Source organism: Saimiri boliviensis, chromosome 16 (assembly GCF_048565385.1).
Source record: "Saimiri boliviensis isolate mSaiBol1 chromosome 16, mSaiBol1.pri, whole genome shotgun sequence".
Taxonomy (NCBI): Eukaryota; Metazoa; Chordata; class Mammalia; order Primates; family Cebidae; genus Saimiri; species Saimiri boliviensis.
Window position 1 is genome coordinate 18,876,745 of NC_133464.1, and position 25,404 is coordinate 18,902,148.

A 25,404-nucleotide genomic window follows, 5' to 3' on the forward strand; every position below is an offset into this window, starting at 1 on the left:
AAGAGAATCCAGATCTGGCTGCTGCTTTACTTCGGCTTTCTGTATCTTGTATTAAACATTTCTTACGGCCCACATTGTCCTCAAATTATACATGGAGAGAGTTCTGGGGAACACATTTCCAGGCTGACTAACCTGCACCATATAAATCCACCACAGATGGTGTGAGTTCTCTAAAAGACATCCTCTGAGCTGAGAACCTGAAGGATGAGGATTCAGCCAACCAACGATTCCAATATTTGGGAGAGAATGTCCTAGACAGAGAAGATGGCTGAGTATCTGAGGTGCCAAGTATCTGAGGCTATGATATAAGCTACATCTTTTTATGCTGAAGGACAACGAGGCTGGGATATGTGTGAGAGAGAGTGGTACAAATTAAGAGATAAGAGATAACCAGATCATATGGGCCTTGCAGAACATGGTAATGAGCAAGGACTTTTTCCTAAGTGCAAGAGAGGTAAATGGAGTTTTTTTTTTTTTTTTTTTTTTAATCAGGGACGTAGTAGTTTGATCTGATTTATATGATTTTAAAACTTTTTGAAATAATTTCAAAGTTACAAAAAAGTTGTAAGATTAGCACAAAGAATTTTTGTATGCTCATCATCCAGATGATTTCCATTTTTAGGAGATTGTTTTGGCTACACTGGGGAGAATGGCCCTAGTGGGCAGAAACACTTCTTTCCTTACCTCCAGGCTTCATGGCACTCCTTACAGCACAATACATATGATCCCCCTGGAGCTGGGCAGAAAGCCGGCCAAGTGTGGAAGCAGTAATATTACTTAGAAAGCTACTGCAAGAGATCAAGCTGCAGTGCTTCTACCACACTATTTCAGATCACAGAGGGAAACCAATCTCATTATTTTACTCTCAGTTCACAAATACACGTTGAAAGAAAAAAAACGGTATTACCTCTCTGGATCTGGCTACTTCTGACAATCATAGCAATTCTCAAAAACAAACAGAAACAACCTCATGATTTAGTACCACAGAAGCTACATAAGAAAATGTTTCACAGATAATTCCAGGTCTCCAGTTTCCAAAGAACGTGCAGTCTCCAAAGAACGTGCAGTCTCCTAGAAGAAACATGTTGAAGGAGCCCAGGTTCATGTCGATAGATAGGTTCTAGTCTCATTATTTTAGAGGTGATCTCAGGTTTGTGTATCTCCTGTGTTTATCAGATGTGACTTACTTTACTGGAGATCATAAACAATTACCCTAAAGCAAGGTCTTCTTCCTTGATGAACGCTCCTGCTAGTAATTCTGGCTAAAAGCCAGGTTCAAATATTGAAGTGTGCTGAGGTCTTACAGGTATGCAAGCTCATTTTCTGATTTCAGCGTAATTCCAGTTTTAATGTTCACATCAACAGCGAAAATTATGGACAGCAATTCATTCTCACTAAAACACAGCTAATACATGTTCATTAAATCATGAAGGTAAAGTGGAAAAACTAGTTTGGTGACCTTAGAGAAATCATTTATTCTCTCTTATACTCAGTTAAATGGGAGCTTGGCTCCCATTTAGTAATAATGAAAGTAAAATGCCTAGTGCATCACAGTAGGCACCCATCTCATCATACACACATCAATAAAAATAAACATCTAGGCCGGGCGCGGTGGCTCAAGCCTGTAATCCCAGCACTTTGGGAGGCCGAGGCGGGCGGATCACGAGGTCGAGAGATCGAGACCATCCTGGTCAACATGGTGAAACCCCGTCTCTACTAAAAATACAAAAAATTAGCTGGGCATGTTGGCGTGTGCCTGTAATCCCAGCTACTCAGGAGGCTGAGGCAGGAGAATTGCTTGAACCCAGGAGGCAGAGGTTGCGGTGAGCCGAGATCGCGCCATTGCACTCCAGCCTGGGTAACAAGAGCGAAACTCCGTCTCAAAAAAATAAATAAATAAATAAACAAACATCTATTTTTTAAGGGAAGGAAGGAAATGTTCATTAATAAAGCTCTGGATAAACCATTCTTCTTTTAAAAAAATGTAAAAACACATAAAAAAGCATTATCTGACAAAATAGAAAATATTTTTATCTTTAATTAGAGTTTGTAGTATACACTTAACTTTCTGTAATCTGCAGTGATGAATCTCGATGTAAACATTCAGAAAAAGAGGGGATACTGTGCCATGACTTACAAACTATAAATTTTGTCCCTGATAACTAGTCAACAACAATTTTATACACTTATTAACAACTACTTTCCTCCACTTAACAATGGCTCTTGAATAACAAAATAAATTATCAGCAATTTCAACCACAAATTTAAGAATTAAAAGTTTAAAAAACTTGTTTCATATATGCAAGCAGAGTAATAAATTTCATATACATTAAATTCAGTCATTTATGTTCTTTGAATAAAGTAACACAAAGATTTTTCCCTTCCCCTTTTGGCAAGTTCACAAAATTTATGAAACAGCTTCACCTTTTTCCTTTTTTGCTTAATTAACCTCAGCTGAACACAACAGGCATTAGCTGGGGTTATTAGTGAGACATGATAAAAGAAAAGGTTATGACCACTCAGACGATCATGGAAACCTAAAACATAACTCAGACTTTCTAGTCTTAACCTGTAGCTCTAATTTACTAAATGATTTACAAAGAACTAATAAAGAAATGATTTAATAAGCAGGTCGAACTTTGTAACTTTGTCATTTTGCAAGTCACAAATCCACATTCTGACCTGAAAATGATGCAGAATACTAGTTATTTCCCATGAGACTAGGTGCAAGGGAAAACAAAGACAAAGCCATAGGTATTTTTTAAGCTACACTACATTATTTTAGCTATTAAAAGATTTAACTACCAGATCAGTGCATTGTTTCTTGCTTAAAGTAGATAAAAATATTTTTAAAATAAGCCAAAAGTAAAAAGAAAAAGGCCTCAACAGCCTGACAAAGAGCAATAGAATAATTTCCAATCAGTGACTATTAATGGGAATACTTATTTTGTACAGCAAGTATCGACAACCATTTAGCAATTCTTTAATCAGGCACTTGATATTTTTTAGCTAGCATACTAAAAAATGGGGCATCACACACACACAAAAGTATGGCTTTATTACAAAGGATTCAAGATGGCAACTACTTAGAATCCAGTGCCAACATGGATTATAACAAATCCAGTGAGTGTTTTGTTTTTCAATTATTCATAGAAAATTTAATCCTGACTAAGTATCCTTGGGCAGGAATTCATGGGTAGTTGATGACTGAAACCAACATTTATGTGAAATGCTTCTGTTAATTTAATCTGTGTATATGGCTTAATTATGATTGGGGATTCAATGTAAGAGAAATGAATTATATTGGGATTAAAATTTTAGTACCGTATCACATAGTACCTTTTCCCTTCTCTTTTTAAACACATAAACCTGCTTGTCCCTTCACCTAAGTGCCCAGATTTTAAAATCCTTTGTCCTTACAACCCGTGTAATATATTTTTTATTTTTTCATAAACTGTCAAAAACCTTTGCTAATCAAGCTAAGACCTGAACTAGAGCCAAAAATGGCAGAAAAAAATGGAGAGTAACTCCACCCACATATAAACAAAAGCTTATTCATTTAACTGTGAACTACTTTAAATTCATTTCCTGAAGTAATTTCAATTTCAATTCCTTTAAATTCAAATATGAAATGTACTTTCCTTAAAGCATAAAAAGCAGCATTTTTAAAAATCAGGATATTACACTGATTTCTTAACTGGACTAGTTTAGATATGTATAAGCAAGTAATCATTTAACTGATTACTTTTATAAGACTATTAAACCTGAGTTAGCTATTAAGATGAGGCATTATAAGTGGTGAATATTTTACCAAAATATCATATAGTTATTTTTCACATTTATTTCCATATAGAAATTGCTTCAGTCATTTTATTACATCACTTTCTTCAAAGCCTGTTTAAGTACATTTCAGAACATTTCATTTATTACCTTTTTTTTTTTCAGTTTTGGTACTGCCTAAATGCAGTTATATAAATAACATGCTCTGCTTTCGCTGTTCAAGTTTTCACACCAAATGTATGAAGAAAAGTCACTGTATTTGGATCCTTATTGCACTCTTTTAACCAATTCACTTTTCCTCTTAACAAAAATCAAGTATCAGAAATGGGGGCGACTTTTGTGTCCAGATGATATGGTCAGTGGTAGTGTTACTGAGGAAAGTGAAGAAACTTCCCAGTATAGACTGTGAGACAGAAAGAGTCTGTAGAGAATAACCATGGAGACGGACTGGCAAAGGATAACACCTATCGTAATGACCTGAAAAGAAAAGGAAAGAAATGCTTTGACTGCATGCAGAAACAGAGAAATAATATTCGGTTGATCATGAATCTATATAAATGCAATACTCTATCCTTCATCTTTGCCATAGATACATTTTATCAAAAAAGTTTTCTGACTAATGTTCAGAACTCTTACTGTTTAAGCATAAAAATTCCTTTATCTCTTAGTTTGTAGATGACAAAGTAAGGCACAAAAGAATAACTTGCTAAACCATTTGCTCCTAAGGGTAAGCACTATAAACAAGAGTTTCAGTAAATAAGAAAAATCAGGTTCCTAGCTAGTTTATTAGTAGGAATAAAGCATGCTCCTACCTGAACTTTAAAGAGTACTCTAAAAGCCCTTTCAAAAATTCTCAAGTTGCTTCTCTATTTTTATAGACTACCGTCCTGTCTGTTCACTCTTTGTAAATACCTCAGGCTCAATAAACATTTGTGCATTCGCCGGGCGCGGTGGCTCAAGCCTGTAATCCCAGCACTTTGGGAGGCCAAGGCGGGTGGATCACGAGGTCGAGAGATCGAGACTATCCTGGTCAACATGGTGAAACCCCGTCTCTACTAAAAATACAAAAAAAAATTAGCTGGGCATGTTGGCGCGTGCCTGTAATCCCAGCTACTCAGGAGGCTGAGGCAGGAGAATTGCCTGAACCCAGGAGGCGGAGGTTGCGGTGAGCCGAGATCGCGCCATTGCACTCCAGCCTGGGTAACAAGAGCGAAACTCCGCCTCAAAAACAAAAAAAAAAAAACAAAAAAAAACAAACAAAAAAAACCATGTGTGCATTCAAACACATACTGCATTGCTTGTCAAAGGGCTCCTGGCATAATTCTATTTTGAAATGATGGAGCCATTCACCTAAGAAGGTAGGTATCAGCACAACCAAAATGTGTCATACTTCAGCAAGGCACTCTGGTTTGTAGTCTCTTAAAGCAAATAGATAAAACAAAATATCTATTTTAAAATTCTCTATTTTAATTTCTAAAATAAGCTGAAACAGAATAAAGAAAACTATTTCCACATTTGGCTTATAAATATTTTTAAAATATTTTAAATTTCTAACTTATATACTTACTGGTTTACTATTTTGTTTCAAAGTTTTAAACAACACAGAAAATGTCTAAAAAATAAATAGGTTCCTCCTATTTAAATTTTCTCCCAATTAAGACTATATTTTCATTAATAACTACTTTGATCATGTATATTACTACTTACCTTGTCCCTTTGGTAGTCACTAAAAATGACAGAAATGCATGCAAGAACTGGATGGCACAAAAACCACAAGACACAGCCCTGAAACAAATGAAACAGTGAAATAAGTACATGTATGTATTTTATTTTTTTCAGAATGTACCAGATTAAAAAAATGTTACTAGCATATTTAGGTCCTGATTAACCTCAACAGGCCTTTAGAGTAGAGCTTGCAAAAAAATGTAGAAATAAATTTACTGCTGCTGTGACATTTTTTGTTTCCAACCAAATGAGCATTTTTGGAGTATTTATAATCTTATGTTTATAAATCTGTTGCATACACATTTTGATACACTACAAATATATTACGTAACAAATTATTAAGTGACAAAAGCAAGGCACAAGTGTGTAATATTCCTGTAAAAAGAAAAAAGAATGTAAATTCATATTTGCATGCTGATACACAAAGAAATCCTGTAATAATACAGTAAAAAACATGAATAGTGGTTATTTGTTTGAGGAGTACAACAGAGGAAGGGAAGGGAACTGGGCAGGTAAGAATGGGTAACTGTTCACCTTATACTTTTCAAATATTTTTCTATTCTTCCTTGAACCATGGCAATGTATTCTCTTTTCCAAACTTAAATTTGAAATAAAAAAATAAGTTAATAAATAGTAGCTGTTGAAATGCTTGGTACATTGAAGATATAGGGAGAAAAAACAAGATACAGAAAAATGTTTAGTGTGTTACTATTTGTAACATATATTTGTATATTACATTTGTAACACAGGCATATATACTTAAAACTCAAAAGATAAATTAAGAACTATTAGCAGCAACTGTATGAGGAGGTGAGAATAACTTTTTGCTACTCCTTAAATACTTTTGGATGTTTGATCCTATTCAGAAAGTTAAAGCGAAACATAAAATACTTTAAAAGTTGAAGAAAAAGTTTGCACTGCTTTAAACATAAAGCAAAATAAGAAAACATAGTGCCTAAACACCTCAAATACATAGTAACTTATCAAGCAATAAGCACCACTGTCCCTGTGAAAAACTCAAAGGCAGCATGGCATCTTCTTGTCTGGTGCTCAGAGGCCTGAAGTTGGTTCCTAGGACTGCAGCAGCAGCTTTGCAATGCTCAACACTAGGAATAAAGCAGGAATTTAGCTTTCCTTCCATAGCTGCCTCAGAATAATGGTCAATGACTCTGGACGAGGTGGGCTCACTGAACAGAATCAGTCTGATCAGAATGCTGGTTTGAGGTGCTAAAATGAAGGGGTTTGGATTCTCTCAAACTGAAAGAAAAATGAAACCTTCCAGGGAGGGAGGCTTCTATAATGTTACCGCTCTAACCCTCCTAATGTCCTCCGTTACTAAACAGGCGTAGAAAAAAATCGAATTTGCTTTTAGATCTCACTAGCATAAGAAGGACAAGAAAGAAGGAATAAAGTGACATGACCTCACGTGGATGGAGTGAGGTGGCTGAAACACATGGACTCAGCCTCCTGGCTCCATCTGCTTATGCTGAAGGACAGCTCCTAACAGTTTATTAGAAAACATTGCATAACTCTGACAAAAACAGTTTATAGTCAATTTAAACTGTTAAGAAATCCAAACCACATCTGAATTTATTTTAGATATTTAAAATTCTGATATTACAGAAAAAAAAATATAAAATCCCTCTTGATAAAGAAGCCATGAACCAAGTAAAACTGATCTGCCAAAGGGTATACGGAAAATATTGTTTCGCAGGTCTTGTAAAAATGGGGATAATATCTGTAGCACGTAAATTACTAAGGTTAAGTGAGGTGAACCACATAAAGAACTTAAGGTAGCATCTGACTGTCACATAACAGAATTTTTTTTTTCTTTTTTTTTTTAAACAAGGTCTCACCCTGTGACCCAGGCTGGAGTTCAGTAGTGCAATCTTGGCTCACTGAAGCCTTCAACTCCCAGGTTCAAGGGATCCTCCCACCTCAGCCTCTCGAGTAGCTGAGATAACAGGTGCTCACCACAAAGCCCAGCTAATTTTTTGTAGAGATGGGGTCTCACTATATTGCCCAGGGTGGTTTCCAACTTGGGGGCTCAAGAGATCCACTTGTCTTGGCCTCCCAATGCACTGGGATTACAGGCGTGAGCCACCGTACCCGGCCCAGAAGTTTAATAAAAGTTATCATGTGGTTGTTTAGTAACTTCCCAAAGAAACCAGAATAAAGTAGGATAATCGGAAGAAACTATTTTCTTTCCAAACCCATACTTTGGCAAATGTGATGTAGAACTCCCTTTTGAGCGTACTTCTCTCCACTGTGATGATCTGATAGAGTCCACAGCCTAATGACAATGCTAGGCAAATTCGTAGAATGATTAGGAGGATCCCTGCTAAGTTGTGGTGTGAATGATAGCTATGATGACTGGTATCTTCAAACTGTTCCCAAAGTAGCAAAATACTCTGAAAAAAAAAAAATTACATTTAGAAAAAAAAAATCATATCTAATTACAATAAAGCACTTTTTTCAACTCTTTAATAAACATCCTTGAAATATTATATAAACATTTCTATCAGACCATAGAGGTTAATTAATAAAGTACAGTCTTTTCATCACTCTAATACCCTAAGCTAGTCAAAACGAATTTTTATCAAGTGAGACCACAGTTAAAAGATTTTTTAAAAATTCTACTGCTGTCATGATTCAAATAAGATATCTCTAAGGATGAAAATGAGCTGAAAAGGTTAAAAGAACAAACTTTCTTCTAAATCCATTTCCTTCTTACTTCAACACCATCACTGAATGTAAACCATTCTGCATTCAAACCAGCTATCTCAGGGTAACTTTCAAGTATTTCAGTGTTTTTTGTATAATTCAGAAATTAAAAAGTCAGAATTGTTTATTTCAGACTTTATTATTTTTCACAGTAACCTCCCTTGGTAAAGGACAGCATATTTTTAATATTCACTATAAATCCTCAGGGCACTGTTATTTACCACTTTTTATTGACCTTTTCTCCCATATTGCTAACAGTAAAAAGCTCAGCTAGTTTCAACAGAATATTCAATAGAAATCAGTGTCTACGTTCCCTCCATCGTCACTAAACGTCAATCACTTAACTTACTTTAATGTTTTAACCATTACAACACATATCTGTAGCTCTCAGTATTAAATCTAATTATTAGGTTTTATGAGGTTTACCAGCAACTTCTTCCTTTCCTCATTCTCAGATCCTCTACCCTAATTTTAATCCTGCTACCATTCTTGTTAGGTAAACTCCTCTGTCATTATGACATGTAAAATTCCTTCTTGGGCCCAATATTTGCTCTGTTACTGAAAGTTTTATTCCTCCAAACCACCAAATTATACCCATCTGATTTCTTTCTTTCCTTTTTTTTTTTTTTTTTTGAGACAAGTCTTACTTTGTTGCCCAGGCTGGAGTGTGGTGGCACAATCTCAGCTCACTGCAACCTCCACCTTCCAAGTTCAAGTGATTCTCCTGCCTCAGGCTCCGGAGTAGCTGGAATTACAGGCACGAGCCACCATGCCTGGCTAATTCTTGTAATTTTAGTAGAGATGGGGTTTCACCATGTTGACCAGGCTGGTCTTGAACTCCTGACCTCAGGTGTCTCGCCCACCTCAATCTCCCAAAGGGCTGGGATTACCAGCATGAGCCACTGTGCCAGGCTTCCCATCTGATTTCTTAACTTACATTTCTAAACTTTACTTTTGCAACACAGAAGAGCTACTAGAGAGCTACCATAGCCCATGGTTCATATTTTACATATTTAAACTTCCCTGTTTTCATATACATACGGTAATATGTGATCTGTATAAAATATGCATGTATTTGTATAGTCTGCCTGTCTGATCTGCCTTGTCTGGGCTGCTGTTGAAGATCAGAGCTATGTTTAATGTATTCTTCATAAATGCTCACATAAACGCTCACATAAACTCTAGTATAATATCATCTCAATTATCAATTCATATTTGTCTGACAGTAAATTAAAATTACAATGAAATGATAATAAAAATAAAATTTTTAAAAGGAAATGAAAAGTGAGAATTTACCCTGACATTGATACTACTCTCCGTAAGTCCTGGCTCAAAAACATTAAGTTGGTAGAATCTTAACCTTATTTTAATCAATTCTACTAATTCAATTATTTCTCATCAGCCCCTTTACTGGCACCATCTCCTTTCAAAATATCACCAACTGTGATATGGTCTCTTTCTCAAATGACTCATGTAAATTCAATACTGCCATTCCACTCAAAACCTACTGTACTAAATAAATACTAGGGATAGAAAGATGAATAAAGTATTGGTCCATCCTTCATTAATATATTTTTTTCAACTTACATAATGCATTAAACTTACATTATGATGCCTCTTTACAGAGCCCAAGTATATATTTCATTTTCATCTATAGCTAATGGTCATCAAAAACTCAGTATAAATTTTCGTCTTTAAACCTTTCTTCTTAGTTTTTACAAATCCATTGAACATAGGCATATGGATATCCTAGCATGTCAATACTATCAATATAGAGGAAAAGAAAAAAAGGCATTCAGGACCTTCATAAAAAATTGGTTTTGTTTTTGTACGTTTTCATACTTGCTTTCAAAAACAAGATTTCATTCTTTGTCTATATTTTGCCTTTTAATTAATCTTAGCTAATCACCTGAATTCTTTTATGTACAAAGTAGCCAATCCTAAAGATTCTTGATAATGGATAAATCTCAAAGTACTTACCATGTGCTAGGGAAATATGAAAGAAAGCCATTATTAAGTAGGAAGTAAGACTCCAACCTAGAATTAAACACACTGTGCTTAAATAAGCTGATAGGAAGCTCAAATTCAGGTAAATTATAATTAAATTCTGCAACCTACATATAGTAGCACCCAGATGATTAAGCTTATTTGATCTATCACTCTTTAAATTTATACTTTAAAATGACACAAGTTATAGAAGCTCAGGAATTTCAAGAAAACAAAAATGACACAAGTTCCTCATGGATCCCAGGTGTCAATTTTGAAATGAGGTATGCTCAAGTTTGCATTTCTGAGGATTACTAAGCAGAAACACTGAGTATCGACACTCACCTGTGTCATGACAATGAATACTGCAATTCCAGTGGACGCAGGGGTAGAATCCCACTGAAGAGGTCTGCTTTGAGACTTCTTCATTCTGACTATTGTCCAACCCATGCATAGACTCAAAAGTAGGTATAACATCTGAATTTGGGAAGCGATGTCAAAAACTAATGGGACATAAAAACCAACGTCAGCTAAGTTTTCACAATATAAAAAATTTAGTACTTTTTTTTTTTTTTAGATGGGGTTTCACCATGATGGCCAAGCTGGTCTTGAACACCTGACCTCAGGTGATCCACCCCCCTTGGCCTCCCAAAGTGCTAGGATTACAGGCGTGAGCCACTGCACCTGGCAAAATTTAGCACTTTTTGCAGTAAGATGAGGACCTTTTTTTTTTAACCACAAAACCCATTTTCGAAGAGAAGCTAAGGAAATTCATAAAGAGATATTTGCATGTAATAATCCTAAAGAACTAAAAATTGCCATACATTTTGTATATATTTATAAGAATAGTTAAAACAGCAGCAATACTATTAAAAAATAAATATAAATTTGGCAGCTATCCAGTGTTAAAGAAAAAATAAAAAATAAAAATACATATATATGCCCATACCATGTCTATTAAGTCCAACCTTAACTCTCTTTGTTTTCCATTTTTCTTAGCGTTTCTAACTACATAATCCTGTTCTCTATAACTCACTGCTTATTAAAACAAAAAATTCTAAATATGATTTCTGCAATGTGGAGAATATGAGTACCTTCGTTTCTGGGTTATTTTTTTTTTTTTTTTTTTGATGGCTGAACTATAATGCGAAGAGTGTTTTTTAAAACTATTAACAAGAACAACACAATGAAATGCAAAGTTCCCAGAACATCCAAACATTGGCTTTCCTTTCAGAATCCTGAAGACAAATGAAAAGCGCCATGCATTAGTGTGATGTGCCACCAGGTGGTCATCACCTACACTGCAGGGGAAGCATGCTACGTCAAACAGAAAAGATGCACCCAAACCACCTGTATCCAGGTCAACACTACAAGAAATCAACAAAAATCCATAAATGCTTCAAGTTTCATATACTTATTTTATGAGGTAGTATTTAATGCTTTTTAAGAAAGCTTATCACTTTTCTTCATAGAGTATCTTGATGTGAGTTTTAGGCTTTGGGTCAGAAATAGAAGAGTCAGCATAACAGAGAATGGGATTTTAGTAGGAAGAAAACCTTCAGTTTGAGGTAAGAAAATTTGGGTCTGAGTCTAGTCTCTACCACTAAATAGCTGACGGACATTTGGAAATATGTTTCATATCACTGAGCCCAGATCCTTTATCTACAAAATAAGGATGTGCAGACCTACTTTTCTACTGAGGATAAGGTGAGAGAATATATATAAATATGCCTAAAACCAACGAAGAGGCAGAGTGTGGAGACTCATGCCTGTAATTCCAGGACTTTGGGAGGCCAGGGCAGGTGGATCCCTTGAGCCCAAGAGTATGAGACCAGCCTGGGTAACATAGTGAGACCCTCATCTACAGAAAAAGAAATTTAAAAATTAGCCAGGCATGGTGGTATGTGCCTATAGTCCCAGCTACTATGGAGGCTGAGGCAGGAGAGATCACCTGAGCCTAGGAGCACTACACTCCAGCCTGGGCTACAGGGTAAGACCCTGTCTCAAACAAACAAAAAAAAAAAAAAAAAAAAAAAAAAAAAAAATGAGGAGCTGTACGTATTACCTACTATTAAGAAGAAACTAAGTAGGACATATGGAAATTTAAACTGTAATCCTGTTCTCAATCCGGTTTCTAACCAATCATCGACAGAAAATTTATACTATCACAAATAATTTTAAAAAACCAAGCAGATAGCAAGTGTACGCTTTTAAGAAAATGTTCAGAAAGATACTCACATTCTGCCAAACTTCCCATAAATGGTACCCCTATTCCATCTCTGGAGTAACTGAGGAATTGAAGAAGATTAGCGTAAATTACAAATGTGAAAAAAATTGTTCACAATCAAAGCAAGCATAATTTTGGTGGACTAATTAGGATTAATTAGATGTAATGATGAACACAGTTTTAGTGGTTTTGAGTTACCTGGAGAAATGAATGTAATTAGCTAAAGCTGAACCAGCTTGTAACAGCAATGCAGTTGTCAGAACCTTTAAAATCATGTGCATGGGTCCTCCTTTCTTAATAGCCTGCCACAATGATTGAGCATAAATGCAAGCAATCACAAAGTACACTAGGACTAGGAGGAAAAAGAACTCATGTAACCCTGTGAAGAGAAGAAAGGGAGTTTGCTTCAGTAAAACAAAGCCAGTTATCATATTGGGTTGCTTTCAAATCTCCCTGTCAATATATTTCTAGAACTTGTTTTATAACTGGAGTCATCACATTTTTTAACTGGAGTCATAGCATTCACCTTTGTAAGAGAAAAAAAAAATTATTAAAACTTAAACAATTTTGTACCTTGGGGCAAAATTTTAACTACAAGAAAGCAGATGAAACCAAACTAGTTAAGGTCAATCTGTAAGAAAGCATAATGGTCAGGGAAACGCAAAGACCACTCAAAAAATCACAGTTTTGTTTGAAAACAGTAAATGAAAATAATGATTTCAGCATTCAGTTAGGTATACGGTTTACCGCCAAAATGAATTTCTTTTGTAAAAAGTTTAGAAATAGATTAGTTTACAGTCAATAATAGTTTAATATACCCTGACAATGCTTCTCAAAATGTGTTCTCTTGCCCAGCAGCATCACCAGGGAACTTGTTATAAATGCAAATTCTTGAATTCCATCCAGTTTTTGATCTATTGAATCAGAGACCCTGAGTAGAGCCCAGTAACCTGTGCTTTAGTAAGCCGTAAGGGTGATTCTGATAAAGCTAACATGTGAGGACCACAGCTCTAGAATGTCCCAATACCTTGAATTTCCATTTGGACAAATCTTCAAAATACCTGTCACGTCCAGAGACCCCTTCTGAGGTAAACTGTCTGCAGCTCTTGCCAAAATAAAAACAAAAAAACAAAAACCCCCACTAAGGAGATCACGTGACTCCATGCCCGTATTGACTGAAAATTGTTAACACCTAACCAAATGGCTACCAGTGCAAGAGGCCAGCAACATAACAATTCTGCAAGCTAAGTTAAGCTAATCACTTCTCTTAGTACATCAAACTATAAAACGGAAATGAAAGAGGCCATAGAAATCGAAGTTGAAAGGAGCTGAGAGCTGATGTCAGGACAGGCCAGAGGAACCAAATGAGCCATGATAATAATCAAAGTTCTGAGGGAGTAGAAATTACAAGTGAGGAAAGAGAGATGGCTGGCAAAGAACAAAGAATGTGCAGACTTTATATTAAAAATGGAACCAGTCATTAGAGCAGCCTCTAGTCCCTGCTAGCAGCTTTTTAGTCCAGTCTTCATATAACCTCATGATAAATGTCACTTCTGTTAACTTGAAATCTTTTGACTGAGTCCCCATTTTTCAGAAATTTCAGAAAATTTTTATAGTAAAGCAGCAGGCTAGCTTTGAGTTTAATAGTTAACACAGACTTGGTTACATGTGAAGCCAGTCCTAATATTAAGGTTTTTACATTCTATCTAACACCAAACTGCGAATAGAGCCATCTTGAGTCTGTGGATGAACTTTCATTCCAATTGTGAACACCAAGCCTACTCTAGTTTCCCATTTGGGTAAACTCCAATTAACAGTAAGATAAGAAAATATTTCTATTATGCGGAAAATAATTTTGGAAAAGCAATCAGAAGACACAAATCACAACAATCAATAAATTGTTCAATCATGTTTTGGCCTGGTTGGGGGGAAAAAAGCAGCAGAAAATATTTCTGCCACTGGGTGTCTCTCCTGCTCTATGAATATAAATATGGACAGTTAACCTTTTCTAGTGCAGGTGAAAAAGCATGTTTAGACTTCAGGAAGTGAAGATCAAGTAAAAGAAAGAACATATTTTATTTTTAAACTCCTTACGTAGAAAAGCATTCCAGCCTTAGAAATAATGACAACATAATCCTGGGATTACTATAGCAATGGAACAAGACAGAAAATACGAATGCTAAACACAATGTAACTGTGGGTGAGCAAAGTTCCTTATGCTATCCTGTGTTTCAAATCTTAGTTTTTATCTTTCCTTCTTAGTATTAAAGAAATAAACATGGCATTCAATTTAAAGTTCTATTTATTTATAATATTTTACAGAATATTTTATAAAACAAAATTTCTGACTTATAGGATAAAGTTTCTGACATTAAGTTACAATTCTGAAAATCCTCAGACTACGTACTGAGGAATCAGAACAATGTAGAAGGAAAGGACTCTGGAAAATAAGATGAATGTCACAAGCAAAAAAAATGTTTTAGAATTATTCAAAGTTAATCTTCCAGAAAAAGCTAACATTATAACCAACACAAAAATTATTTCATTGACATATTAAATAAATTGAACTGGGACACGTCCCACACTTTATTCACTAAATTTTAGATGATTCTTACCTTTAACCTGTTCACAAAATGCTAAAAAGATAAAATGCTAGCTCTGTACTCAATGTGCTTTTAAACAAGTCATCTCTTAAAAAAGTCTATTTTTTTGATCATCAGCTACCAACTTTATTTTTTATTTGCCACAAGCAAAAATTGTTCACTTTGAAATTAAACTCACTTTGTGTTCAGTTTGTTTTTGTTCACTTTGAAATTAAAGTCTACTTTTAAAACAGGTGGTTAAATTAACTGTTAACTGAATTAGCAATTGTTAAATCTTATATTTAAGACAATATACACTGAAAAAAATACAGTGAAGAAGAAAAATACTCTTAATGAGCATACAACAGGTGAACACTTGTAAGAAAATGTGTAAGGTTTAAGGCAAGCTTAAAGGAAGCAGCACTGGCAAAATAAAGTAGCAAGAAAACTTAGTGGACAGCTTCAGTAAATTCAGCCCCAGCTAAATGATGGTGAATGAGACAGGAGAGGGTGAGGGAAAAGAGTCCTTGGGTTCCTGGACAGCACCTGGAATAGACATTCCTGCCGACCTTATCTCAGAGCCCCAGTGTGCACCCACACTCAAGTGTCTCAAGATACATCCTGATCAGTCTAAATCAGGCGTCCCCAAACTGCGGCCCGCGGGCCGCATGCGGCCCCCTGAGGCCATTTATCCGGCCCCCCCGCCGCACTTCAGGAAGGGGCACCTCTTTCATTGGTGGTCAGTGAGAGGAGCACAGTATGTGGCGGCCCTCCAACGGTCTGAGGGACAGTGAACTGGCCCCCTGTGTAAAAAGTCTGGGGACGCCCGGTCTAAATCAATCGGAAATTCTCATACCCTTGCCAGTAGGAAGTAAATCTAACCCTTTTGACAGATTTGTCTACGTTTATCTTCTTTCTTCCACGTCAACTTACATTTCTCTTATGATGCTCTGACACAGATCTGAAAAAGGAAATGTGAGAGGAAACTTCTGGGAAAGATTTGCTTCCTCCTCAAGAGACATTGAATTTTGCCATCATCTAAACATGATGCTCAGAACTGCCACGGCTAACTTTGAACTTGAGGCAGCTAGCTTAAGAACAACATTAATAATCTGAGGATAGCAGGGTAGACAGATGCTAAATAAACCACCCTGCAGAAGCCTCAAAACTTCTTGTGGTGTAAGATAATTCATTTCATTACTGTCTACACCACTTGCATTAGGGTTTTCTGTTATTTTAAGCCAAAAACATTCAAACATGTTACCAGGAACATATTACTGAAGCTAAATGGAAGCTCCAACCCACTGTCTTTAGGACATGGAGGGTAAAAGGGATAGCACTAAAGAAAGAACACAGTTCCTTTTGGGCCAGGCGTGGTGGCTCAAGCCTGTAATCACAGCACTTTGGGAGGCCGAGGCGGGTGGATCACGAGGTCAAGAGATGGAGAACATCCTGGTCAACAAGGTGAAACCCCGTCTCTACTAAAAAAATATGAAAAATTAGCTGGGCATGGTGGCGTGTGCCTGTAATCCCAGCTACTCAGGACGCTGAGGCAGGAGAATTGCCTGAACCCAGGAGGTGGAGGTTGCGGTGAGCCGAGATTGTGCCATTGCACTCCAGCCTGGGCAACAAGAGCGAAACTCCGTCTCAAAAAAAAAAAAAAAGAATGAACACAGTTCCTTTTGATTTGGGAAGTGAAAATTAAAGAAAAAGAAAAAAAAATAATGAACATAGCTGCTGGAATCTTAAAAACTGAGATGGCAGATGTGGCAGAGCCTGTAATATTCCAGTGAAAAACAGTCTACATGTCCTTAGGTAACAACGCTGTCAGGAATCTAGGTACTTCTTGGTCTCTAACTTGAGTACAACCATAGTTAACAAGGATTCTGATCTTTTAAAGAAGTAGTTTTATTTTACCTTAAAGTATTAAAATTCTATTTAGTACTTTGTCAAGTGGCATCACACTTGCCTTACTTTGTTTAATCTAGACCAACTCTGTAAAATAAAGCATTAACCAAAGTCTGGTAGATATAAAATACATAATTGGTTTGAAAGAAAACAAATTACAAATTTTAACCAAAATAACATGTAACAGTAATTGCAGCTATTTGCACCAGGTTATTCTAATTCAAACCTCTGAGACATGTGGTTATAGTCAATTCTCTGTAAAAAGCATAGCAAATCAATTTTTCCTACTTGAAGCAGATAATTAGACAAACTAGCAGAAGTTTCTAAAATGAATTGAAGATTTTCCCTGTAAACAAATACCATACCTGAGGCTCTAGAGTAGAAAGAACCCCTCAAGGCTCTATTTTAGAACACACTACTATAACAGTGTGAAATACGGACTTTTGGATCAGTGTCCTGTACCTACGAATCAGCTTTAGAGCTTTCATTAACTGGCTTCCACTCCAAACCAAATCTGAGTCTCTGGGTGTGAACATCTGAATTTTTGTTTTAAACCTCATAACCTTAAACTAGATGTGACAAATTTACGCTGTGATCTAAACAATCGGTTTAAGCTAAAATGGCCTCACTCCCGCCTCACCTCCAACCACCCCATTCTATGGACAATGGGATACAATGGAATTAATTTTTTCTCTTGAGCAGATTGACTCTTTCAAACAGCCAATGAACTCATCAAGAGATAAACCCTTAACCCTTTTCTTTGACAGATGGCCTACAAATCCTTATTCCAACATGTTCATTTACAAATCAGTTATACTTCATAGCATGCTTATCATGATCATAAGAAGTCATTCATTTCTGCTGGGGCTAGGAATCTTACTTCAGTAGGAAAGAACAGTCATCCAACATTTTGATGAAATATTTTACATGAGTAAGTGATTCTGGGAAGTATTGTAGACTCCGATCATTCCTGAATTGTTGTAAGCTTCAATGAAGGCAATCCCTAAATTTGTTCAAACAACCTAGTAAAGAGTTAACCATACAATGTAGTTCAGTTTCTAATCTGATTTAATCATTGAGTTATCAATTTAAATTGTTCAATTTATTACCATTTTTCTGTTTATAAAAGTAATGCAAGGTTATCATGAAAACAAAAATATTTAGAATGTATAGAAGAAACTAAAAACTACACAACTTGTTTCCTGCTAGGAACCAAAACAAACAAGCAAACAAACAAAACTATACAACTCTATCCACCCAGAGCATCAAAACAATCTGTTAATATTTTTGTACTTCTGTTTTATTCTATGTAGGTTTTAATACAATCAAATAATACTCTGCTTTTAAAAACTAATATTATGGCTATCAAAATGCTGTAAGATTCATTTAACCACTTCTCTACTTTTGCACATATAGGTTGCTTTCATTTTTTATTTTAAAAGAACAACATGAGTATGTTTGTGCATAAATCATCTCCTAAATTTACGATATATTCAAATACATATTCTTACCAGATTCTCCAGCACTAAAATGATCAAATGGATTCCCCTCGGCATCTGGGTTTAGTAACACCATTTCAAATGGGATATCTTCCACCTGAGAGTTCTCCTTGTCATCTTGGCACGTATACTTGTCTGCGTAAAACACATGCCACGTTTGCGGAGATGGTATCTGGGACACTGTCAGATTATGTTCAGTCTGGTTCATGGTCACTTTAAAGAGAAAGAAAACAACACCTATCATAACGAAACTCTCAAATGTGTTGTTTTAGTCATATAATCAATTTGAGGTTAGGACAATCTTTAGTTTTTACTGCCTCAGAAATCCAAGACCTTGTGTAGTATTTGGAATCAGTCTTAAAAATCAGATATTTATGGAATAAATCAAAATTTACCTGCAAAGGAGATAAAAATGATGTTTTAGCTAAGAAATCACTATAAAAGTAAGACTATAAAGCACAAGTGAGTAGAATGGCTCCACCGAAACTCTGAAACTTTTTTTTGTTTTGTTTTCACATTTTTATTGGGAGCCATGGGAGGGGCCGCCTGTCGCTGGAAGTGCTCACAGTTTCTTCAGCCACTCCAAGCTGGAGCCCTGGGGGTTCTGAGGGTGGCCGGGCATGCTGGGCATGTTCCCATCATCGTGACAGGCACTGGTAGTTGTAGGGCATGGCCTCATTGATGATGATGAAGTACTTGGGGTAGGGGCTAAGTGGCAGCAGAATTACAGCGAGGCTCCCAGTGATGAAGGACACAACCAGCACTGGCTCCTTGGCCCAGGCATTCTTGAGGAAGGTGCCAAACCTTGGGGCCATCTTGGTCTTGGCAGGCAAAACTTGAATTTTAATTTTCAATATTTTCAAAGTTTCCAAGTGGGTTAATGACATTCAAAAAAATTATTGTAGTAAAATACACACAAAACTATACAATTCTACCACCCAGAGTATCAAAACAGTCTGTTAATATTTTTGTACTTCTTTCTACCTGTACCATTTTAAGCATTTTTAAGTACTGTCTATGGCATTAAGAACATCCACAAAGCTATGTAACAATCAGCGACATTTTTGAAAATTATTTGAGTTAAATTTTAAATGGGGCATTCAACTTAGGAAATCATTAAATCTAAAAACTATGGCTAATATTTTCAATAGATTTTCCAAAATCTTTTGAAGTAGTATGATATAGTCAGGGGTGGGGGTGTGTGGCATCATTCAGATGTATGTTTGAATCATGGCTTCAATATTTAACTGTTATGTGACCTTGGGCAAGTTATATAAACAGTGACCCTTACTTTCTTCATCTGTAAATGAAGATACTACCTACAGCAAAGAGTTGATGTAAGGACTAAGTTATATGAGTCACCTAGCATGGTATCTGTCACAGCGTAGTTGCTAAATGTCAATTCTGCTTTTCCTTTCTTTAAAACAATATAGTTACACTAATAAGTGATTCTCAATCCAGGGTAATCTCCTTTCCTCCAGGGCATTTGAAAATGTAAGGGGACAATTTTTTGTCACAACAGCTGGTTATACTTGGAGGGAAGCTATGTTCAACCTCATGAAAAGAATTATTCCCCCTAAAATGCCAACAGCATTTCCTTCTGAGAAACAGAAAATGACATCTAAGATTACTTCTGGATCTAAAACAATTAGGTTGGTGCAAAAGTAATTGTGGTTTCTGAATATGACCTGACCTAAGAGGCACTGTCCAACGCTAACACAAAGCTGCCTAGAGGAGGAGTGTCTCAAGTTTTGAGTATAACAAAAAGAGTAGTACAGTTAGAAGAGCAAGTCTTGGCCTTGTGACTCAGCAAATAAATGGCAACCTCTCTAAATGTGTTTCTTCAATAGTAAAATAAAGATAGTAAAATAAAAATAAAGACTCTGCCCTGTCTAGTTCAGAGTTTGTGTGAGGAGGAAACGAAAAGTATATGCAATCTTATGTAAAAAGCATGATTCTAAACAAAGTATTTTTAAAACAGTATTATGATGGGTCTAATCCCCAACTCTAGGTTGCCCCCACAACATGTCAATATTTAAGGACAAATTAGTCTTAATCTTTTTCTCAACTGTAGAAAAAAAATTTTAAATAAATAAAAGACATTTCTTGAGGTAACCAGAAATTTATGTATGGAATAGACTTCAGAGGACAGTATAAAATTATTCATTTTCTTAGGGTATGACAGTTAAACAGATGAAGGTCCTTACTCTTAGAAGATGTATGCTTAGGTATGGAGGGGCAAACTGTTTGTGATACCTGCTACTTATTTTCATATGGTTCAATTAAAACAAATATCACATACATATAAACATAAAGCAAATTTTAACAAAATATAAATAATTATTTAGTCTAACCAGAGGATATACAGATGCTGATTGTACTATAATTTCAACTTTTCTGTATGTTGGGAAATTTTCCCAGTAGAAAGTTGGGAAAATGTTATTTATAGGTTGTCTTTATGAATGAGATTCAGATATAGTTAGAATTGAATTGTGAGGACTCGGACAGTACAAATGGGAATTTCTTTCATTGGTAGTTAAATTGGACAGCAGGATGAGATTAATACAACCATAGCATTGCTTTTTTGGCTACTGTAAGTTAGCGGACATTTAAACTACTTTTTTTTTTTTTTTTTTTTTTAAACATACAGCTTCTGGAAAAATGTAGCAAAGACTTTAGTTTCTGTTAAATATTTGAAGACTTTTTAATAAGAATTTAATATATGCTCAATAAATGATTCAGAAATAGGACTGTTTAAATGTGCAATTTGCAATTATATAATCCAGACCTCATTATATAAAGGCTCTGCTGTGTCACTGTTTTTATCATTTGCACTTTTTCTCTTAGACAAAATAATATAAAAAACCACACTTCTACCAATGTACTTTTGATGTTTCATTTTGAATTATGTGGATTTACTTCAAACAGAAATAAAAGTGTGCTTCCTAAAGTGATACCAGCCTTTAGTTTTTGTCTTGCTGTCTTTTCAGCAAGCCTGGGAAACAAGCCTCTTGACAAAACTGTGTGTTCATTGTTTCTGAGACAAAAGACTACAGCACAGCATGCATATTCTATGCTGGTGTAATTAGCACCTCAAATATTAACAAAACTTGAACTGCAGAGAATAGTGTTGAATAGCTAATTGTCCAATCATATTATAAAAGGAAATGAATACTGCTAACCAAAACACACAATAAAATACTAACACCTTTAAATGATTTAAAAAAATATACCAAACTACAAAAGGGATCACATGCATCACTTGTAAAAAGAACACTGAAATGTTTTATATACAATATTCTATTTAGCTCCTGTAATCTGATAGAAAATTCCTCTGAATCTCCATGTTAAATTTTAGATAGAAATACATAAACTCATCATTTTCGGTGTTTTTAAATGTTTTGTTGGCTTGCTTTAAAAATCTACAAAATAGTTTTTAGTATGTTTTAAGTCAGATTTTTATGACAGAACAAAGAGATGACTAAAAAATAATTTCTCAAACATTAATTTGGGAGAGTCAAGCAACATTCAACACTGAGATTTTTAAAATCTGCTGGTTTTTTCATAGTACACAGGGTTTTACATAGGAGCTGGGCATAGTCACCGAGTTCACTACCAAATAGGTGAAAGGCTGTTAACTCTTAAGTCTTATTAACAGCTAGGAAAAGCACTTGCTATAAGGAATTATTCTTAAATATGCATTACTATTACAGTGTCATGAATTTAAGGATATGCCTTTTGTTTAAATGTACTTAAGCTCCCAGATAACATATTATAAATGTGACAACTAATATATAAGTTAGAAACTTAAGATTTGGATTTTGTTATTGGAAAAAAAAAAACTGGTGAAATATATAGAACATACGTAGAAATCAGTACTAAATTTATTGTAGGCTCCAAAATTTGACAAAAAACCTTCACTACTCCCAAATTCCTGTTTCCTGGTATCTTTCATTCCACAATTTTAAAGAATACCTCCGCACTCAACAGAACATAGAAAAGAAAGAGAAAATAGAAAAAGAAACAATAGCAGAAGGTTTTGTTAAGTTGTAGTCCTATACATAAGTAACTCCATCCTTAAGAGTTAGAATGAGAATGGCAGCATTATGGAACTATCATGAACCTTAGGGAAACCTAGTCTAACTTGCTTTTTGTACAGATAAGTAAAATGAGGTTCGAAGATAACACATTATTGTTATAAATCATTCGCATGATTCTCAGTTTTGTGGTCTTCCCATTGCACCTTACTGTCTCCCTGTATACAGAAGTTCTGAGAATACAGGAATATGACTGACACAAAAATGATGTTTTTAAGTATATATAGTATAATACTATATAAGAGAACAAATCAATATTCCTATAGCTCAAAGCTTTAAACTGCTAGTAAGTTTTTATTGGAAACAGAAAAAGTCTTTGAGATGCCAAACACAAAAAGCAAACAGCCTACCAAACAAAAAGCCCGTAAGCATCAAGGTCTATGACTATTCATTCTACAAATACTTAGTAAAAACTTAACTATGCACCAAGGTATCATAAATTCTCATTCTCATGGTGCTATATAATTAGCATTTATAGTGCTTACCAAAATTGCAATTTTACATTTATTCACATTGATTCCCTTCATTCTGGTCACCTCCACCACCAGCCTTAAGAACTGAGAGTGTCAGCATTTTGGTCACGGATATATCACCAGTGCCTAGCATAGTTCATGAAACAATGGAAGTGCTCAGTGAATGAACACACCCAAAGAGCCCTACTGCTCTCATTGACTGATTTTATAACAAATAAATAAAATGTAAAGTGATAACTACAGTAAGGACTGTGCAGGAGAGCAAGAGGCTATAAAAACTTAGGTGTTAACTTAATCAAGGGAGGAACCAGAGGGGAGGCTGAAGACGAAAAGCCTATGCCAAGGCTCAGGATGGCACTGAAATAAAATGCAGTGAGTGGGGCAATGCCCTAAGATGAAACGGAGGGGTAAGCAGCAGCCAGTCTATGACAGCTTTGCTGATCAAGTTAAGGAGGCCTATCTTTGTCCTAAGAGCAGTGGGAAACCATTTATTTTAAGGGTGTGGTGAGGAAGTGAATGTAACATAACCAAATCTGCTCTTTAGAAAGATCTAGTTACAGAAGCGGGACCAGCATGGCTATAGGATTGCCATGCAGGAGACTGCTGAAATAGTAAAGGCAAGAGATTATGGCAACTTGGAATAACACAGTGGGGGTAGAGAGGAAGACAAGTAGATGAATTCAAGAGATATTCAGAAGTAAATCCTCAAGACACTGATGGATGGGGGAGGTAGAAAGGTCAAAGAGGGGAGTATTAGAAGACACCTTGGTTTCTCAACTGTTTACTAGATGGATGGTGGTGTCAGCTCTTAAAACAGGAAACACTGGAAGAGGACCGGGTCTGGATGGGGAAGATGGTGAGTTCAGTTTAGACACTAAAGGAATTGGGAATGGAGGGACATGACCTTATACATATATGTGGAACACTTAGATTAGCAAATTTTATGCGGGACACTTAGATGAGCAAATTGGCAGAGAAAGGAAGAGATGACTGAGAATGAAAATCTGCATACATTTCCCAGGTAAGTTTTGAATTCAGGGTGGAAGTAATTTTATGTAATTGTCTCTTTGATATCTGAATCCAATCATTCATCTTTCAGGATACTATCTTCTCACAATGTCATCTCACAAATCTGTATTAAAGATCCCCACAATGGGTAGCAAGGAGTAGGGACCTCTGCTCTTATCACTGTTCCAGCTAGTTGCCTTACAAGGGAATCAGACAGCTGCTAAGTTAAAGAATGGATGTTTAGAAATGAATGTTTCACTAAACTAGGCTAAAAGAAGAGACTACCATGTTCCACATATGGATGAGTCCCTGAATAATAAGGGGAAAGATGAGAAGAGGAATAATTCCCATTGTTCCTCATGGATGCTTCAAATTCCTAATGTCTCCTACAACTTATTAACTTGCAAGATGCAAAATGGAAAAAATGGCACATGTCCTTCATTTCCATATTTTAAAAAATTTTCACTCCCTCTGGATGGCTAACACCCTAATGCATGGGACAATGTTGATGAGAATGAATGAGATTGCAGATTTTAGGCCTTAGATTAAGATTTTAAAAGTACAGCCTCTCTAGAGGCAAACTCAGAAGTGTACAAATGATGTGGTGCTGGTACATCTCAAAGTGACTTTTTTTTTTTTTTTGAGACAGAGTCTCACTCTGTCGTCTAGGCTGGAGTGCAGTGGTGTGATCTCAGCTCACTGCAACCTCTGCCTCCCAGGTTCAAGCGATTCTCATGCCTCAGCCTGCTGAATAGCTGGGATTACAGGTGTGCGCCACCATGCCCAGCTAATTTTTTTTTTTTTTTTTTAGTAGACACAGGGTTTCACCATGTTGGCCAGGCTGGTCTCAAACTCCCAACCTCAGTTGATCTGCCCACCTTAGCCTCCCAAAGTGCTGAGATTATGCGGGTGACTGCACCTGGCCGTCAAAGTGACATATTGTATCACCATATAACTAAGTCTCATGTTCGAATGACATGTTGTGAAACAGCATCACTCAAGCTAAATTATCCAATTAACTAAGATAATACATGTTTAGCATTTAGCTCAGTGCTGGTAGATAATTAGCATTCAACAAATGTTACCATTCATTCTATGCTGCCACTGGATCTAAGTATATCTTCCATACTGGCATAAATTATGCAAACTGTAAAGAGTTTGAACGAAGGATTCCTTTGTAAATTACCTGGAACTTTTTTTTTTTTTTCCAGAAAATGATGAATGATACAGAGGGAAAAGGCATTCTTAAATCTCAGCTTAAAATGTACTAGACAAAGTATCATCACAGTGGGATGTATGCCGTCATGAAACATCTTGGTATGTACATATGGTACAATATTTCAACATTAGGAGGAAAAAAAACTATATCTAATGATCAAAGGAAAAAGGATATAC

General features: G+C 35.8%; 1 protein-coding gene and 1 pseudogene across 4 annotated transcripts in view; both read right to left on the reverse strand.

Moving 5' to 3' along the window:
* Window positions 1–1,319: 1,319 nt before the first annotated feature.
* GPR180 (G protein-coupled receptor 180) overlaps window positions 1,320–25,404 on the reverse strand; it is a 34,522-nt gene continuing 10,437 nt past the window's right edge. For 2 of the 4 annotated variants that reach the window (XM_074387540.1, XM_074387541.1), the window contains 7 exons: window positions 18,444–18,644; window positions 12,641–12,821; window positions 12,454–12,503; window positions 10,555–10,718; window positions 7,725–7,916; window positions 5,488–5,565; window positions 1,320–4,257 (listed from right to left, as the gene is read on the reverse strand). In XM_074387540.1, coding sequence (XP_074243641.1) covers window positions 4,099–4,257; window positions 5,488–5,565; window positions 7,725–7,916; window positions 10,555–10,718; window positions 12,454–12,503; window positions 12,641–12,821; window positions 18,444–18,644 — 1,025 coding nt within the window. In that variant the 3' untranslated portion in view covers window positions 1,320–4,098. The remainder of the gene's footprint in view (window positions 4,258–5,487; window positions 5,566–7,724; window positions 7,917–10,554; window positions 10,719–12,453; window positions 12,504–12,640; window positions 12,822–18,443; window positions 18,645–25,404) is intronic. The other 2 variants (XM_003928199.3, XM_074387542.1) reach the window with 2 other exon arrangements.
* Window positions 18,659–25,402, reverse strand: LOC141581600 (NADH dehydrogenase [ubiquinone] 1 alpha subcomplex subunit 3 pseudogene; annotated as a pseudogene).